Source organism: Echiichthys vipera, assembly GCF_963691815.1.
Source record: "Echiichthys vipera genome assembly, chromosome: 2".
Classification (NCBI taxonomy): domain Eukaryota; kingdom Metazoa; phylum Chordata; class Actinopteri; order Perciformes; family Trachinidae; genus Echiichthys; species Echiichthys vipera.
In genome coordinates, this window is record NC_139827.1 from 28,972,677 (window position 1) to 28,991,102 (window position 18,426).

Here is an 18,426-nt window from a genome sequence, read left to right on the forward strand (position 1 = left end):
CAGCGCAAGGGGAAATAAATCACATGTGCCTCGTTTGATCACACTTTTGACAAGTGTTTTTCTATTAAATACTTTTTTATTTTCAAGAGCAATGTACAATTTGCAAACAAATGTAAACAGGGATATCTGCCAGAATCTGGCAAGAACATGAACTACAAAAGCTCGAGACAATAATATAAAACAAATAAATTAGCGTCAATGTTTTCCCCAGGCAGTGATCCAGGATCTGAACTCCGGCTGATCTAGGTATTCTGGGAAAGCACTGCTGTGTACCAACTGAATGAGCCACGTTAGCACAGGTTTAACATCCAGCTGTTTGCTGCAGAAACCCACATCTTTACTCAGTCTTATTGACGACTGATGGCCAAGGCATTCGGTGTTGTGGTCAGGTGAAGCATTTCAAACAGACCTGGGTTCAGAATAAGCACACCAGTGGCATGTCATGTTTAAGGAAACCGCCTCAAGTCACTCGAAACACTGCATTATTTAATCTTAATTTATAAACAAATCTTAAACAAAACCAATAAATAGGGTCATCTGTGCTAATCAATTCTGACAGCGCTAGAACTTAGTAAAAAACACAAAGGTAACTGATGCTTCTTACAAACTACCTGAAATCTAAACATCAATTTTTTAAAGAGGTAAACTTTTAAACCTAAGCTGAGGCGACTCGTCAGCTCAAACGTCCTGACACAGCAGTAACATCTCCTCCTGGCCCGTTCTTAAAACCATAGCAAACAAGGAAGGAACTTTGTCAAACGGCGTCCTCGAACATGTTCTTTTAAAACAAATGACGCGAGAATAAAGTTTAAACTTCTGAGACGTAGCCCCTATGATATGCTGTAAAATGGTATGAACAACTGGAGTCGACAGCAGCGCACTGCTCCCCTGCTGCCTTCACTCTCAGAGGAGACAGACTGGTAGATCTATGATGGCATATATTCAGAGAGAAGACTGACAGCAGAGACGGGGTGAACAGGAACAGAGGTGGAAGAGGTGGACCTTTTTTTAAGCTGACAGGCATTTTGACAGCAACGGCTTAGAGAGGGATGAAGACGGCGTGGAAGCTCAGGATGAAGGAGGGAAAACATCTAAATGCACAGAATCTCCAGAGGATTCATCTGATGAACAGGCAGGAGGGAGAGACGAGACGGGAAGAGGGGTGATCCGGGATGTGGTTTGGGAGACTGCGGTCCTGTGATGGGCGTAGCCGATGGATGGGTCAGCCGGGGTGACGGCAGGCTACCAGGTGGTTTGGAGGAAATACATGCTGCTCCGCTCGGAGAGGGGGAGCAGCAGCAGCAGAGACGGCCCTCCCACCTCCTCTGCATCGGGGGAGAAAGGAGACAGTAGGCGTGGGGTCCACCTCCTCAGTCTTTCCGTACCCTCCTCTTTCTCACGGCTTGTTTGTGGCTCTCCTCGGCAATGTCTCCTCCATCCTTTGGCTGTGGGCCACAATGGAAATGGAATACAAAGCGAGAAAAAGGCAAATTTAATGGAAGAGACATAAAACATCACTCTAGCAATAGCCACATTACCAAAATGTTAACGAAAGCTCAGAGTCAGCCCCATCTTAAAAGTCTAATTAAATTGACTTAAGACCTTTTAAATGCAAAGTAGAATGACGATGATACGCAAAAGTGAACTCAGTGAAAATGAAAACAAGAGGAGTCAGACTGCCTAACCGTGCACGGTTCTCACCAGGACAAGGACACGGTGTCGTGACAGGAAACTGTCTAAACAGAAGGGAGGTGAGTGAATGAACCTGCTCAGTGTCCGCAGGCCACAGGACACTGGGTTAACCGTGAGTTTAACCATGCCATATTATTTCCCGTTTTACTAATATTGGTATTTATGATTTTTTTTTTTGTGACAGCAGGGCAGTGTGTCTGTGTGCAGCTTCCCTCTACTTCATCACTACCTGCAGCCAGAGTGGCCGTGGATTTTATAGTGACATGTCACTCACACAGAGAGAGAGACAGACATGGGTGACAGTGGCCTGAGGGCTTCTGCCAACCGTCCTAGCGTCTTTATAAGCAGAAGCACGGAGCAAAAACAGAACAAGCCCACAGACACCGCAAAGCCTGTCGGTAAATGATGTTTTAAATCGATACAGACCAAGGGAGCCAACATGTCCAACTCCAAAAACATCGAACTGACAGAGATGCGGACTTGTTCAAAGAGTTCAAAGAGCTGCAGGTTAATGGTAGATAACATAAATATCCCCTGGATGTAACGTTAAGTCAAGCGAGTGTTTATTTTATCTTTTATAACTTTTTTCCCTGTCAGAGTTGCACAAGAAAGGGGTAAAGCTAACTGTTTAACTGTCCGATGTGGTTCACACATCTCTGTATGACAACACAACGTCCAAGCTGCTAACATTAACTATACCATAACATGTGCTAGTGTTCACAAGTACGCTGATAAACAACACCAGTTATAAATGATCTATTTTAAGTCAACAGCACTAGTAAGTTAATCACAGCATGTAACTTTTTGACTAGAGCGCAGACCTCCACCAGGTCAGGGTAATTTGTGTTGTTCTTTAGGGCACTACTGTAGTTTGCAGGGTTTGAAATTTATCAACATGAAGTGCAAATGACAAATTTCCCCTAGATGATGTTTTGGGTTTCCAGTGTGGTATTGTTTCAGTATCGGTATCGGGATATTATCGTACTAATGTCCTAACTTTGGTGTCGTGACAACACCCCTCCACTGCAGTTTCCTATTCGAACTCTTTTTAATACATATTCTGTTCCATGTGAACTTTGTCTTTGACACAATGTACAAACAACGAAAATATATATATATATATATATAACAGCATGGGAACAGAAACTTTATTTTACTTTATTTTTTCCTTATTGATTTCCAACAGATTGTGATGTTTTTTGTTGTTCGCATTAAGCTCTGTCTTTGTTGTTGGAAATAATGTAATTTAAAAATATAATAAAATATCGATTTTTACTTACTAAGCACATCAATGGTCTTATTTTATTACTCATCTAATTTTTACCCTACGTTTTGCATTAGCAATACATTTTGGAATCTTAAAGCCTCAGAAAATAGAGAATAAGTGTTTCTTCCTGTATTTGAGGTTTCAAAAATTCAATTGGATTGAATAATTAATGAATGTCATTAATTCAATTCAACTACGATATACATACACAACACCTATTAACCTGAACCAGATGAATGTTGGGTAAAAAGAAGAAAAAGCAGGTGCAGTGATGGTGAAAATCGAGGATCTGGTTCCAGAAATTAACTCCACCAGTGCACATGAACCCCACAGATCTCCCAACACTATGATCACGCCGCTGTGCATGTACAAAAACTCACAATGACACCAACCTCCTCTTCTAATGTTCTCTCAGGGGCTTTGCTCTCCTCTTCTTCTCCCTCCTCCTCCTCCTCCTCCTCTTCTTCTTCTTCTTCTTCTTCCTCATCATCATCATCATCATCCCCCTCTAGATTGTCACCTCCCGCATCGGCTTCATCCTCTTCCTCCTCGTCCTCGTCCTCCTCTTCTGGTGCTTTTGAGAGAAGGAGATTAAAGGTGATGACAGTGAGGACAAAGAAATACGACTCTAGAACAATGTAGCAGACAAAGTACAATACAGCACCAGCAGGAGAGCGTGTAATGTCCTGCGTTTGACCCTCTAACCTGCAGCTGGTGCTCCTTCTGTAGCCTTAGCTGCTTTGTCATCCTCATCTGCTGCTGCCTCCTCTGCTTCTTCATCCTCCTCTTCCTCTTCTTCTACATCGGCACGAGGAGGGTCCACCTTCTTGTACGTGTAGTCGTCCTCTGATTTCTAGGACACAAACAGGAGATGGGATCACAGTCAGGTTTAGAGGGTTTGCAGAGGTAAACGATAAATAAACTCATGAGGTTCACAGTACCTTTGGCCAGCAGAAGAGCACAGCCAGTCCTACAGGCAGGCCAACTGTCAGGATGTAGATCACCCAGAGCCACGGTCGTTCCTCTGCTGCCAGCATGAGCTGAGCAAAAATCCCCGGCTGGTGGGATTTCAGGGGCGAGTAAAGACGAGGGGCCAGAGAACAAGAACAAATAGTGAGCCTTTCGCTCGGAGAAACAGACAGCCCTGTGGTAAATTATATGCACATAGTGACAATGCTAGTGTCTGCTAGGGTGCTGCTCCAGTTGCCCTTACAAATCATCACACTGACCTCGTTAGCACTGGCCACCAATTTCTTCAGCCCCCAGCTGTCAGAGGCCCAGCGGTCGGCCACCTCCTTGTGAGAGGTGATAATGAAGTTGTCAAAGTAGATATCTGAGGTCATGGACCACAACTCCAAGCCCACAGCCTTGAAAGGTGTCATCCTGAACGGCTGCAGGTCCTCAAAATAGTCTGGGTTATCGATCTTACGCGGCTTCCAGACTCCCTTGGGAGAAGGCAAAGAACGGAGAGGAAAATGATTAAGATGGTTTCAGCTGGTGCACAAACATACAGCATCTCCAACAGGACACAGAGAGGAAAGTGCCTCTTGGCTTTAGCCTGCACCTCATTATTCATGTTTTAACAAACAAAAGCTAGGAACAGTAAATATGGGAGAAATGGACAGATTTCAGTGTATGCTTAATTTTTCTCACCTATGTAGTTAAATAAAAGATAGTATCTGGTTTAGTTATAGTTACCTGGTAGTTGGGATTGTCCACCAGAGGGGCTTTCCACTTGCCCTTGTATTGAGGGTTATTGATGTTGGGACGTTTCCACTCCCCGCAGCCGGGGGCCGTCTCACAGGCTTGGTTAGGAATCTGCGGGGCTTCCCACTCTCCATCCATCTCCTCATCCCTGCACACAGAGGACAGCTTGATCATTTCCTTACTGTAACATCATTTAAGTGCTGGTTATGGTTAAGTTTGATGAAGGCGTTTATATACCAGTCTTCTGGTTTGTCAGCGTTAGGGTCAGGGATAAACTCTGGTTCGTCATCCAGCCAGCCCTCAGGCTTCAAAGCATCAGGGTCCTCAATCTTTGCTGGAGCATCCTCATCCCTGTGCAACATACACACACACACACACACACACACACACACACAGCCATGTTTGTTATTGATGACTATGTCACTGAGGTCCCAACATTTAAATATGTCCAATCTGCAACATAATCTGTACTATCTACTAGTATGGGGGTTGTAGTCACCAGTCATCAGGCTTGACAGCCTCGGGGTCAGGAATCTTGGCCCTCTCGTCCCAGTCCTCTGGTTTGGAGTCATTTGTGTCATCTATCTCTTTGGGCGGGTTGACTGGAGGCACCACGTCATGCAGCAGGCTGCCGCGGCTCACACTGGACTGGTCGATAAGCATCTCGTAGCTGTTGTCTGGGTTCAGGACTGACAACAGGGAAAAATGCTGAATGAATGTGTGCGCAAAATGAGAAATTCACATTTGATAAACGCACATAGAGGTATGCAGGTACATGTGAACTTAATTAATTAAGCTTATGTGTCATACATAAGGGGTTATGTATAAAAACATATATATTCTCTTTTCAAAATGTCTCTGTACCCAACGTGTAGAGGTGAGTCTTTTTGTCAGTGTAGAACTTCTTGAGGTCGACATCGGCCCTCTTGGCATGCTTCTCCTCCATATCTTTGTTGAGAGGATTCTGGTGGCGGAAGATGAAGTGCAGCTTGTAGTCCTCACCACACTTGTCTGGTCCGAACATGAGAGTGTAGGGTGTACGGTCTTGGAACTGCTCCTACATTAGAGAAGAAGAGTTTAAAGAGTTAAAAGGGTGAGTCTATTTGGTTTAAATCTGGACAACCTTTACCCAGATCTATTCCAACACAAGCCAGAGGAGGAATGCTCTGAAGGTTTTGGATTCTTTTTCCACCAAAACAATGTCTTTTTTGATTGTAACACAGGTTGAGGTGCTATATACTGTGAAAGGATCAAAACACTTCTATACGTTTGTGATGTCACAACTGTACTATATAGGAGGTAGAAAGTGCAGCTACAGATACAGAAAACCTGTAAGTGCTGACCAATCAGAGCAAACAGGTCTTTTTCAGGAGGGGTTCTTAAAGAGACAGGCGCTTATAGAGAGTGTTTTAGACAGGTGAATTCAGGTATGTTCAGAGACCGTATGAGAAAATGCATGTAAACCTGCAAACATGTTATAGTGGAAACTAGAAATACATGTTTGAATCTGTAAACGAGCATAATTGTGGGACCTTTAAGTTCTTGCTCTAGTATAAGAGGCTTTGGATATAAATACCAATCAAATGGCCAGTGTGCATTAAACCTTTACACATTATAAATGCAGTAAGGTAGAATGACAACTTGTATACCAACCAGGTTGAGATTGCCAGTGTCTGAAAGCAGTTTGATGTATGCCCCACCACAGTCGATACCATTCTGAAAATTCACCTCATACCTGCAATCAGAACACAACAAAGCAATTTAACAAGTCTGGACACATTATTTCACAACTTAACTGTGGAATGCAAATTACAGATTTTAGTCACTCACTTATACATCCGCTAGCCACTGCAGCTCATGGAAAAAGTCCACTTGCATGGACAAACATGAGTGTATATGTGTGCCTGTTTGAACTCACTGTAAGATCAGAGGTTCATCCTGGAAGACAAAGGGTTTGTTGAGCATCGCAGAGATAGCATGGTGTTTGGCCCGGGACTTGAGCACCAGACCTTGGTCTCCTGGAACTTTGTTCTCCTTAACCTGCTCCACAGCCCACTTCCCTTTAGACGGAGATGAGACACTAATTAATGTTCATAGTCGTGGTGTGGTCTCTGCTTGAGACAGCTTTAGAGTAGTCAACAGAAAATTGCAAAGTGTCTTGGATTAAGGCGTTGTGACCTTGTATCTCAGCAATTATGTTGCCAATTGAAGTGCCATCATAACCAATAGGGATAGACTAAAACAACATGGTTGTACCTTTATCCGTGTCATACATGTGAAAAATGAGTCTGTGCAAGATAAAGATAAAAACAGCCAGTTGTGCCTCTAAACGCTCTCAGAGAGGGGAAGGCAACAAACCGTCATATTTGGCGGTGTCATCATCTGCGTCCCCCTTCACCGTTTTTGACAGCTGCCAACTGTGGAGATCAACATCATAAAACTCTTAACTTTTAGACAAGAATAGGTGAACACACAAACACACTAACTGTGAAAGTTTATCCTGGTCACTCAGTACAATCAAAGGTTTGCGTATCCTAGCACGCATTAAACATTTATGCCAGATTTTTAGCAGGCCTTGGTGGTAGATTAGTCAGGCTATACCTGTCCAGTGATCCATCATCAAACGTCTCTGCAAAATAGACATCTCCAGTGGGGACAGGAGTCTTGTATGTTACCTGGGGAACAAAAAAAAAAGAATTCAAAAAGTGCATCCACATATATATACTTCGCTTTCACATATGACCCATTCCTGACCTGGAAGGAGACATTTGCATCTGTTCCAGCCTTCCCATGTGCTGTGCCGTCTGTCTCATCAGTGGGGTCTTCATCCATCACCGCAGCCTCCTCCTCCTCCTCTTCATCCTCTCCCTCATCCGCCATCAAAACATTTAGTTCCTCCTCATCCAACCCCATATCATCATCATCGATGTCTGAAACATCAACTTCCAGCTGCTTCTCCTGGGCCGCTGCAGCTGCCACTGCCATGGAGGACAACAGCAGCACGCACCAAATCCAACCCCTGTCCAACTTCATCTGTAAGGGGAGGGTGGAGAGGGGGTGTGGTGATAGCAGGAGGGTGAACAGGGTCAGAGATGAGCATGGTGTGAGCAGAGTGAGGGGGAAGTGGTGTGGAAAGTTGAAGGAGACAGATGGGAAGAAGAGGCAGGAGTGAGATGTTATTTATAGAGAGCAACAATGTGAGTGTGTGTGTGTGTGTGTGTGTGTGTGTGTGTGTGGGGGGCATCAATGATATAAATAGAGAACACGAGTGTGTAAAAATGATAATAGATTGAGGTCACATTAGTACACTGTGCTACTTGATTAGGGCCTGTGTCCTCAGATCACATCCTATCACAGTTTTCACACTATTTCCTTACAAAACCTTTAAGTCTGCCCCTTCTCTTTTGTAATGCATTCACACCAGATTAATCATAAAGAGAGACTCCTTCTAAGCAGATGCCAGAAACATCTGCGCTGGTAGCATACAACTGGCCTCTTTGGATTTGTAATGTCCTCTTTCCCAAACATCCTAACTTGTCCTAATTTGTAACAGTAAATGCATCAGATTAGAATGTCCCAATGTGTGTTTGAAACCTGACCCTGCTGAACCCTGGTATATATAATTGAGAGATCTGACAGCAAACACCAGCTTCAATGACCTATTGATCGGGCCACACCTGCTCACTCTTCTTGCGAGCGGCAGGGATGAAAAGCATCACTGCAGACAGCACAGCAGCACGCTTCCCTAATGATTCCCTATTAACTTTAATTCCCATACGGCTGTTGCTCTATTTGCTAATATCAGAGCGCAGGAGGATCGAAAGGATAAACATAGCGGAGAGACAATTGATGAAATCAACATACATCGTGCTCACCTAATGCAACACAATTGTTTGGAGCTGATGGCTTTTGCTCCCGTCAAGATATGAAGTGGTCACATTCAGAGCAGTGGATGGCTGAAAGCCAGAGGTCTTTCTATTGACTTTTATTTGTGTTTAAAAAAGTAACTGACTGCTGAAGATGCATAATATGTGATTTAGGTTCAGTAACATGAAGAGGCCAGGGTCATTTACCTTTACTTCACAAAAGGAAATTACTTTATAGTGTTTACTGTATGGCACCCTCAACAGTAAAATGAGAAAATTGAGGCAAACCCTTTACTGGTTGAAGGCATCAAAGTCCACATCTTCTTGTTCTACATGACATAAACTTCTGTATGTCAGACATGAAATGAGTCAATGGTTACAATTCCATTAAGGCATTAAAGGTGAATACTTCAGTGTTAGATTAAACAGTGCAATTACGAATATCATTTTCAGTCAATTATTCTAATTTTTGCCTTTCTGTGAGTCGTTTTAGTTAATTTCCTCATTAAACACATCAGAGCTTAACCTTGCTAGCTGACAAACCGTACTCCAACTTCCTTTCATTTAACGACAATGCACACATTAAGAAACATTGTGCCAGTGTTAGCCAGCCGGCTGATTTTCAACTGCAGTCCTTTGGCGAGATGTTTTAAAACCAATAAGGCTATGGTTCAAATTTACAGTCATGTAGGTGTTAGGGATGGACCGATACCGTTTTTTTTTCTTCCTCAGCCTTAGCCGATATCCCGATATGGACCGCTGAGTTTCTTGAGCTGATATTTGGAGCTGATATTACTTTTGCTCCATAAATTTACATCATAAAAATGACACAATGATGATAACAAATGTTACGAGTCTCATTTAAAAAAACAAAACATTTATTGAACTTAAAAAAGAAGTCAAGCAACACAGGGCTGCCTGTTGACACCTGTCTGTAAATAATGCCGGGAAAAAACTATCGGCGAACTCAGAAGCCCACATCGGCAGATACTGATACACCTAAAACACCTAGTAGATGTAACATAACAGGGTAAGCCTGTGAATGTTTTCATTTGTCCAGGTCATCGTTCTCCCCAAAGCAATTTCAGTCAAAAGCAACTGGACTGGTTATTTGTCTAGGAAGACGTTTCACCTCTCATCCAAGAGGCTTCATCAGTTCATGTACGCATCTGACCAGGCTGGGACTGGACCAGGAGCCGGACCAGGACCAGGCTGGGACTCAGGACCAGGACCAGGAGCAGGCTGGGACTGGTCCAACTAACTGGTGTGGAGATCCAGGTATTTAACATCTCACAAGGCAGATGATGTCACTGGAACCCTTTGTGCTCCACTAGAAAACTAACAAAGTCGAAACCTACTTCCCACCAACGACTGTCACTCTTAACGACGGTTGTTGGCACTTGGAGCACATAGGGTTCCAGTGACATCATCGGCCTCATGAGAGGTTAAATACCCTGATCTCCACACCAGATAGTTGAACCAGTCCCAGCCTAGTCCTGGTCCTGGTCAGATGCGTACATGAACTGATGAAGCCTCTTGGATGAGAGGTGAAACGTCTTCCTAGACAAACAACCAGTCCAGTTGCTTTTGACTGAAATTGCTTTGGGGGATAACAGGGTAAACTAAACTGGGCATTGTGTAGAGACGTTAGACTTGTTACACAGAGCAACAGGAAACAGTAAAACATGAAATAATACAGCAAGAATATTCTTTTTTTTGTCCATGCGGCTATACAAACAAAACAAAGCAACAAAACACAGCCAAGCAATGCTGATAATAATCATTCTTGACACATGCTGCAGACATGCCTACATAAAAAAACCCACTACCAACACAATACTGTTGATCTTGATAACATGATAAAGGGTAGTAACGAGTTGGTAAATGGTAATATTCACCTGACACATAAGTCATGCAGCAGAGTTAGAAGGCACAGCAAACCATATTGATGAATAAGGTGCTTATAAATAGGCCATACACTTATCTAACAAAATCAACTGACTGTCCCGTCTGGATGTCAACTACAACATCCAATTCATAGTCCAAGTAGAAGTCACTGGGGGAACATCCTTAACCAGCCTGAGGTTCAGTGGCAGCAAGGTCTTTTTATCAGAATGTAAGGAAAGCTTATTAATGAACGGTCTGGGAACAGAAAAGGTCTTAAGACAGGGTTAGCAGCTAACATGGCTGCCACCGAACACTGCAGTATCCAAACTCTTATAAATGGCTCTGGCTGCAGCACCTGCTCCGCTAGCTAGATATGCTAACTGGACGGCGCGCTAATCAAAAACAGCAGACGTTAGCATAACACAAGCTTAGCTACTACACTAATGGGCTTAACGCAAGGAGCCCGTTAATTAAAGCTGCCCCACAGACGGCAGAAATTCATTTTAAAGTAAAGGGTGGCCCAAAATGGCTCGGGCTGAAGAGATAAGTGGATGGCAACGGTTAACATTAGCTTGCTGAATTAGCAGTAGTGACGCACAGAGGGATGGAGAATGAATGAGCGCGCACACAAACAAACCTTCTTGTCACTTCAGAGAAAATGTATCACTCGTTAAAGGCTGTTCATCCGCTTTGGCAAACAACAGAGGAAGTATCTTGAGCGTTTGGCCCGCTGAGAGTATCACCGAGGCCCGCCGTCTACGGTTGTTGGCTGGAGAAGATGGACCGGAGATGACAGCTCGTAAGGATAACGGTGCAAGCCCGTGCGAATGAGTGTGGCGCATGCGCACACCGCGCAGATGGAGAGCGCGAATGGTGCCTTCACGTACCACTGACAGTTGTAAAAAATATTGGCCCGAGCAGCGGAGCTTTTGGCTGGGTGTTCACAATACCTGAAGAGTATTTTATGGAACATAGAAAGTTACATAATTGTAGTGAAAGTTTTCAAGTATTTTTAATAAATATGCTCAGCTCAAAATGTCAGTTTGTCGACTTACTTACCTACCCCAAAATACAGCCACCCAAAACTATGTCTTAGCAACATGATCCATTGTGTTAGTTTTCCAACAAAGAACATATTATTCGCATTCATATTTCGCACGGTACTTGACTGTCAAACGTTTAAAGCTCCAAACTACGAGCTCACGGTGAGTACTTCAGGGCATCAGAAATCCGCTCCGCAGCTGCACTTCAAAGTAAAAGCTCACTTTCAATATTTCCTACAACAGATATTCCGCGGACACTGTGAAGCGAAGATCTGGTTCATAATGAGTACACACAAGTAATAAGCAAACATATAAGCCATTTCAAAATCACCCTAAACGAGTCAAATACAGAAAATGATCCCGTGACGCCTTTACTCTGGCATGTCGTTTGTACTTCCGGGGTAGAGTTCACACAATATTGACGATCGCCACATGCTTGTCGCGGTGCAGTCGTGAATTCAATGATTGAAGTGTAACCGTAGCCACTGAAACGCCTGCAGAATGAAGGAAACACCGCTGTCTAACTGTGAGCGGGACTTCTTGCTCAAAGCCATCGAAGAGAAAAAGGTGAGCTGGTTACTGAACATTGTGTCCACTCACTTTTTGCACTGACTCATGCAACTTATGAAGAAGAAGAAGAATTCCTTTTATTTATCCCGCAAGGGACGTTCCATATGTTTCACTCTGTTATTATTATTATACTGGTTACTCACACACAGGCCCGAAATACACACATGCACAAACAGGACCTATATACATGCAATTAATGGAGAGATGTCAGAGCGAGGCGCCCCCAACAGTTGGGGTTCGGTGCCTTGCTCAACAACACCTCGGCAGTGCCCAGGAGACGAACTGGCACCTCTCCAGCCACCAGTGCACGCTCCATTCATGGTCCAAACAGGGACTCGAACCGGCGACCCTCCTGTTCCCAGCCAACCAAACTCATATAGACTACATAATCTTCCTCCGATGTTCATTAGAAGATGATATTGGTAGTTGTAAATGGAAAGGTTTCAGTGAGGCTTTGTCGTCTATGCCCAATGTGTCCTACAGTAACGTTAGTCCTTCATGAGTTGCACCTGTCCCCTCCCTGCAGCGCCTGGATGGACGACAGACCTACGACTACAGAAAGATGAAGATCACCTTTGGGACTGACTATGGATGCTGCTTTGTGGATCTGGGAAAGACCAGGTGAAACTATGCCCAGATGCTGTATGTGTAAAGTGTATTCTCTAACATGTAACCCTGTTAATGTTTAGATGAACATGTTGAACAACTTTAATGTCTAAAAAACACAGTTTTTCTCATCCTGTCTGCCCTAATGTACCTGTATTCACCCTCTGCCTGAAACGCTCAGTTTTAGTGGCATCTCTCTTTAAGACCCCCTCCTGAAAAAGCCCAGTCTCCACTGATAGTACCAAGTATTCCAAGTTTGGACTTGTGAGCTTAGAAGTTCAGACTTGGCAAGTTCGACTCAGATGCGCGATCCGGCCTATTGAATTGGAACAGTACGTGTGGAACCGATGACGTTTCGCAAGTCCACGAGAACACAAGTACAGACAAGAACACAGATTGAGAAACGACTAGTGTTTCCATGCATCTGCACTTTTGAGCTGTGTTCAAAACCGCTCACTCACTTACTCACTCACTCACTCACTCACTCACTCATACCTTTTATAGTGATTATTAAACAGCAAACTAAACAGAGAATGACCGAACAAGATTTCGGACACTGCACTTCTTCTCCTCCAGGACAACACGACGGCATTGCGTTGTGGTACATGGGAGTAAAATTAAGGGTACATTAGGAGTGTTTCCAATAGGTGTATGTACACATGTATGTACACTCTTACATTAGCTGTGCATTGTGGGTATTTTACAGTGGACTATATAGAGAATGAAATTAACACCACTGCAAGATGACAAACACACTATATAGTGCACTATTTCTGTGATGGGGCACGTTTTCGAACACAGCTTTGGTGTCTCTGCACCATGATTGCTGCCACGGAATGACTGAGGGTGCACTTCCATTAGTAAAGTTGCTCTGTGTACTTCTCTGTGGATTCTTACACAGTATTTATAAAGCACCTCAACCTGCTTTATAATAAAAACGACATGGAATGGTGATCTCACTTTTTTGGGACCTTCAACCTTTAACCTTAGCTTAATTATGTTGCATATTGGGGTTTTATACACATTAAAAGAAGGGTCTGGGATGATGATCTACAGGGTCATGGCCCAGGCGTCGTGTGAGCTGGTGACTCCGAAAGAGAGTCGACCAAACGAGGGGATCATGTTCTTCAACATCGAGCTGTCACCCATGGCCTCGCCAGCATTTGAACAAGGCAGGTGAGAAAAACCAAAGAGCTTTCTGTTTGTATGTGCTTTTCTACTACTTTTACATTTGACGTTACTGATGAAGTGTTACCTCGTGTTCCCTGGTGACATTCCTGAGGGACATATTAGACCAGGACTGCGTCTGTAACGTGGCTTCAGTGCAGGGAGTGTGTATGATCTGTGGGGGTTTCTTTCTCTCCAGACAGTCCGAGTTGTCAGTGAAGCTAAACAGACAGCTGGAGAGATGCTTGAGGAACTCCAAGTGCATTGATACTGAGTCCCTGTGTGTAGTGTCTGGAGAGAAGGTAAAACACACACAGACACACACAGACACGCACACACACACACACACACACACACACACACACACACACACACACACACACACACACACACACAGAAATGTAAACGTAGAAAGAGAAAAGAACCGTATCCAGTGCGTTGATGGTGTGTCTGTGTTCAGGTGTGGCAGATCAGAGTGGACGTTCACATGTTGAATCATGACGGCAATCTGATGGATGCCGCCAGCATCGCTGCCATCACCGCCCTGTCCCACTTCAGACGTCCCGATGTCAGCATCCAGGGAGATGAAGTCACGGTGGTGAGTCGGCAGTAAACGCGCGCTTCACGCCCGACGCTCACACACCAAACTGCTCTGTTGTTTGGAGTTCTTTGATTCTCACAGGGGATATAATGTGGGAACCTCCCTTTTAACACGGTTTTCTTTCATTGTCAACGCAGATTTTATTTTGTCCAAATGCTTTTGGATTATTTTGTTCATTGTGTTGGTTGTGCTTCAGTATTTACACCTTTGCTCCCTTAGTACACTCCAGAGGAGAGGGACCCTATTCCTCTGAGTATCTACCACATGCCCATCAGTGTCAGCTTCTCCTTCTTCCAACAAGGGTAAGGCACCACATTTGAATAAACAGATTGGTTTTCTGTTCAAAGTACCAACATGTTTAACTTGTTCATTCAACTGTGCGGTCATTATGGAGAATGCGGTGTCAGTTGATAATGGGCATGTTCAGAACGGGCTGATTGCTTGGCCTGCAGTTTAGCCGTTTGCGGCTTTCTGGAGAACCGCTCATCCCAACAATTTTGCGCTTGACACGGCACTTCTTCCACCACACTTCTTCCACCGCTAGAGTTCATGTGTCATTGGCTAATATTTATTTGAGATCAGGTTATTTCCAGGAACAAAAGCGCACATTCCGAAAGTTACACCGATAATGTTTGAAATGTTTGAGTTTTCTACAACGGAACATCTCCGGTCTCTCTGTCTTCACCTGTTCCTCAATGTAATGTAGCAAGCTACGGAAATCGAGCTGTTCCCAGCATGCAGTATGGCGGTGTAATTAGCTATTGCTTTTGCGAAACGGTCAAGTATAGCAAAGACGCAAACAAATAAACTAAGCTATCAAGGCAGCAGTAAACCAGCAGCTCCTGTGTTCTGTGGCGTACATTTCAGTTGTTGTCAAAGCAGTCTGATTGTTTAGATAAAGGCTTGGAACGTTTTTTTCCCCAAGTGTGAAGTCAAACTGAATTGTGCAAAGGATTTGTTTTTTTATCGCGGCTGTGAACCAATAGGATCGTGTGATCTGAGCTACCCGTTTTATAACAGTTAAAAGAGGTCCCCTCTCAATACACTGCACACAGTGTGTACATAAAACACCCCTGAAAAATGTCCTGTAGAGCTCGAACTGGACACTGCACTTCCTTTGGTGAAGTGTAAAGTCGAGCGTTAAATTACTATGTAAGTTGAATCGACACTTCAGAAGCTTGGCGAGGGTAGGGTTTACTGCACGGCTGCTGTATTCTACTGCATACATTTTAGCTAGGTGTACGTATTAAACGGGCGGCTGAGAGTAACTACCAAAAAAAACCCAGTTATCACTAGTCACTGGATGAACGTTATCTTTCCTCATAGCAGACTTTCTTCTTCCGTACTTCCCGTTCTCTCTGCAGAACTTATCTGCTGGTGGACCCCTGTGAGCGGGAGGAGCGGGTGATGGACGGCTTGCTGATGATCGCTATGAACAAACACAGAGAGATCTGCTCCATCCAGTCCAGCGGGGGCATCATGCTGCTGAAAGAGCAGGTGAACGGGGTCTACATAATCCTACGCTGTTGTCTTAGCTCTGCGGCCATGAAGCTCAATTATTGTGAAAAAGACACTGTCACTAGAGCGCAGCAAACATCCATGTTTTTTGCTCACCAAAGCACATGAGAGAAATACAAACCAGTTCATTAATTGCGTGCGTGTGTGTGTGTTGAAGGTGATGAGATGCAGTAAAATAGCCAGCGTCAAAGTGTCTGAAATCACCGAACTCATCAGCAAAGCCCTGGAGAACGACAAGAAAGCAAGGTAGGCCCTGACCTCATGTTCCCACGCGTCTCCAATCATTTGTGGAAGTGGACGTACTGACCGCTATTTTAACTCCTGGTGTTATTAGAAGAGAGACACAAAAACTCTGTATTTTTGCATTTTCCAGGAAGGCGGGTGGCAGGTGTGGTTTCGCTGAGTCTATGCCTCAGGAGCGAATCACAGCACTGAAGATGGGCGAGACTCCAGTGGAGATGATGGATGTGGCAGACAGAGCCAGTGACATCGTGCAGAAAGCCGAGGCCCCCGCTCAGCCGTATCCTTTACCGAGCTCCAATAGCGACAGCACCTGTCTTTTTACCTTTGCCGTGTTCCGTCCACAGTGACTCCTTAACCGTACATACCAGGGTGCCCTCCCCAGTGGTGCCCGTCCCAGGTGTGGGTCAGGTAGGGCAGGGGTTGCAGAACACCTGGGGACTGGAGGAAGAGGAGGAGGAGGAAAATGACACCAGTGGTGAAGAGCTGGAGGAAAAAGTAACAAAGATGGACGAGGAACAGCATGAGGAGAGCCCAGGAGGTGATTTCATTTATTTTTTTATTTTTCTCACTATCAAGTAGAAGTTCTACAGTAAAGAATTCTGTTTTCTAAAGAGACAGATGGGAAAAGAGCATGATCACCCATCAGAAGTTTGAAAAAGACAGTGGTGCTATAGTTAGGAATCGGATGTCAAACCAGCAAATTGACAGGCTCAAATATAAATTAATGTGACTTTAGGTAATAAATAGAGCAGCCCCCTAATCAACAAATCAGTCATTGTAGATTTAGTTGAGTAGAACTAGATTTTGATTGTTTTTTTGTTTTTTTAATGCTTTTTTTTAGCTACTTATTTCCCAGAAACTTGAAAGTTGAACATGGAGAATGAGCAGAACACCGCCATCTAGTGTCTCCATATTGTAGTTGCAATGCCGGCCATTTCTTGGCTGCTACAATGTAAACAGAATATGACAGAAAGTCATTGTCAAACCTGTCAAAAAAGTTTTTAAATATTAATTCGAACTAAATCTATTTTTTATGGAAAAGCAGTACTTTCATTCTGTACCCCTCAAAACGCCCCGTGGGTGTATTCTTGTTTTAAAAATATAGCTTTTAACAAAGACTCTACATATTCAACCTTTAAGAGCACATCTCTGGTAAACACAAGGTTTAAAGTGATGTTTGTGCATGAGTCTTTGTTTTACAGATACGCTGATTAAATCAACCCATCGAGTGTCAGTCGAATACAGCACTGCAGTATGGTCTGGCTTCATGAGTTAATTTTCTGGTGTACGGGAAAAAATGATCTGGGCTACTTTTTCTGCTATTTCTTCAAACCAATCACAATCGTCTTGGTGACCGGATGCAACAATGTTGCCCTTCCAAAACAGATAGATTAGATAGCTAACAGCAGGCGTCATACATACTCTGTACACCCTGTAAGCCAGACTCGTCGACTAAGAATGCATTTATCAAGGGCAGCCCGAGTGCTAATGAATAATTCTGTGAGAATTTGAAAACATAAATTGGACATTTGTTTTGCAGGAGATGTGGTCGAGATATCTGACAGTGAAGAGGAGGAAGTGGTCATACTTCATCCAGAGACACCTGACAAAGCTCCTAAGTAGGTGCACCAGTTGTCTTTTCTATACATAGGAGATGTACTGTAGTTACCAACTGAGGAGGTGTTGCTTTTTAATTAAGAATCTTTTTCTTACTCTCAGAAACAAAGGATCCAGTTCTGACCAGAAGGGGGCAGCAGCATCAAAGAAAAGCCAGAAAAAATAAAAGCCGGAGCCACATGAGCTCTGCATGAGCTCTGCAGCCAGTGATTTGCAGATCTGCAGCAGTGCCAGACTCTGCAGCTCCTCTTCATAATAAAGACTCCACTGTCCTGCCTAGAGTGGTTCCTCCCTGCTTAAGCTGAGGATTGGGATCAAATACATGTTACTGTACAGAAATACTTCCATGTGTTGGATTCTTAACCTAAGAACATCAAGTCTGCTCCTTGTTTGTAGTCACTTGGATTGATGTTGAAACAGACACAAATGTATAGAAACATATTTTTTACATAATTGTTTTTAACAATGGAAGGATTTAAAATGTTTTTGATGGGTAGGATGAGATCCTAAATAATACAATATTACAATACAATATTGGATGTTTAACAGACGTTTACTTTTCAGTTATGTTTGCAAAGTTATGATTTTTTAAGGAAAAGGGTGGTGCTTATTGCGAATCGAAATAAAAAAGCAACATACAGT

At 43.7% G+C, this 18,426-nt stretch overlaps 2 protein-coding genes across 6 annotated transcripts; one reads left to right on the top strand and one right to left on the bottom strand.

Moving 5' to 3' along the window:
- Window positions 1-45: 45 nt before the first annotated feature.
- Window positions 46-13,961, bottom strand: clgn (calmegin). 5 transcript variants are annotated; one of them, XM_083934589.1, is made up of 15 exons: window positions 13,894-13,961; window positions 7,421-7,699; window positions 7,268-7,341; window positions 7,025-7,083; window positions 6,585-6,726; window positions 6,320-6,401; window positions 5,531-5,723; window positions 5,166-5,355; window positions 4,904-5,017; window positions 4,658-4,814; window positions 4,189-4,404; window positions 3,901-4,017; window positions 3,665-3,812; window positions 3,352-3,527; window positions 46-1,445 (listed from the first exon to the last, which is right to left on the bottom strand). In XM_083934589.1, the coding sequence occupies exons 1-15, from the start codon at window positions 13,924-13,926 to the stop codon at window positions 1,371-1,373; spliced, it is 2,055 nt and encodes a 684-aa protein (XP_083790715.1). In that variant the 5' UTR covers window positions 13,927-13,961; the 3' UTR covers window positions 46-1,370. The 5 variants fall into 5 exon arrangements, with proteins under 5 accessions (XP_083790715.1, XP_083790713.1, XP_083790714.1 ...); XM_083934587.1 differs by having other exon boundaries at window positions 3,340-3,527; XM_083934588.1 differs by having other exon boundaries at window positions 3,352-3,533.
- On the top strand, window positions 11,903-18,272 carry exosc9 (exosome component 9). The gene is made up of 12 exons (XM_083934628.1): window positions 11,903-12,029; window positions 12,559-12,653; window positions 13,695-13,814; window positions 14,005-14,107; window positions 14,266-14,403; window positions 14,626-14,708; window positions 15,771-15,903; window positions 16,082-16,170; window positions 16,298-16,444; window positions 16,536-16,705; window positions 17,708-17,786; window positions 17,887-18,272. The coding sequence occupies exons 1-12, from the start codon at window positions 11,964-11,966 to the stop codon at window positions 17,948-17,950; spliced, it is 1,287 nt and encodes a 428-aa protein (XP_083790754.1). The 5' UTR covers window positions 11,903-11,963; the 3' UTR covers window positions 17,951-18,272.
- Window positions 18,273-18,426: the final 154 nt, after the last annotated feature.

Bases quoted from the DNA above. Each gene is read 5' to 3' on its own strand.
- clgn (XM_083934586.1), bottom strand. From the start codon at position 13,926: ATGTCCCTCAGGAATGTCACCAGGGAACACGAG. The intron at 5,356-5,530 runs GTACAGAGACAT...CCCTGTTGTCAG, and splicing joins GACTCACCTCTACACGTTGG to TCCTGAACCCAGACAACAGC. The intron at 4,815-4,903 runs GTATATAAACGC...CTCTGTGTGCAG, and splicing joins GCTGACAAACCAGAAGACTG to GGATGAGGAGATGGATGGAG.
- exosc9 (XM_083934628.1), top strand. From the start codon at position 11,964: ATGAAGGAAACACCGCTGTCTAACTGTGAGCGGGACTTCTTGCTCAAA. The intron at 12,030-12,558 runs GTGAGCTGGTTA...CCCTCCCTGCAG, and splicing joins AAGCCATCGAAGAGAAAAAG to CGCCTGGATGGACGACAGAC. The intron at 17,787-17,886 runs GTAGGTGCACCA...TCTTACTCTCAG, and splicing joins ACACCTGACAAAGCTCCTAA to AAACAAAGGATCCAGTTCTG.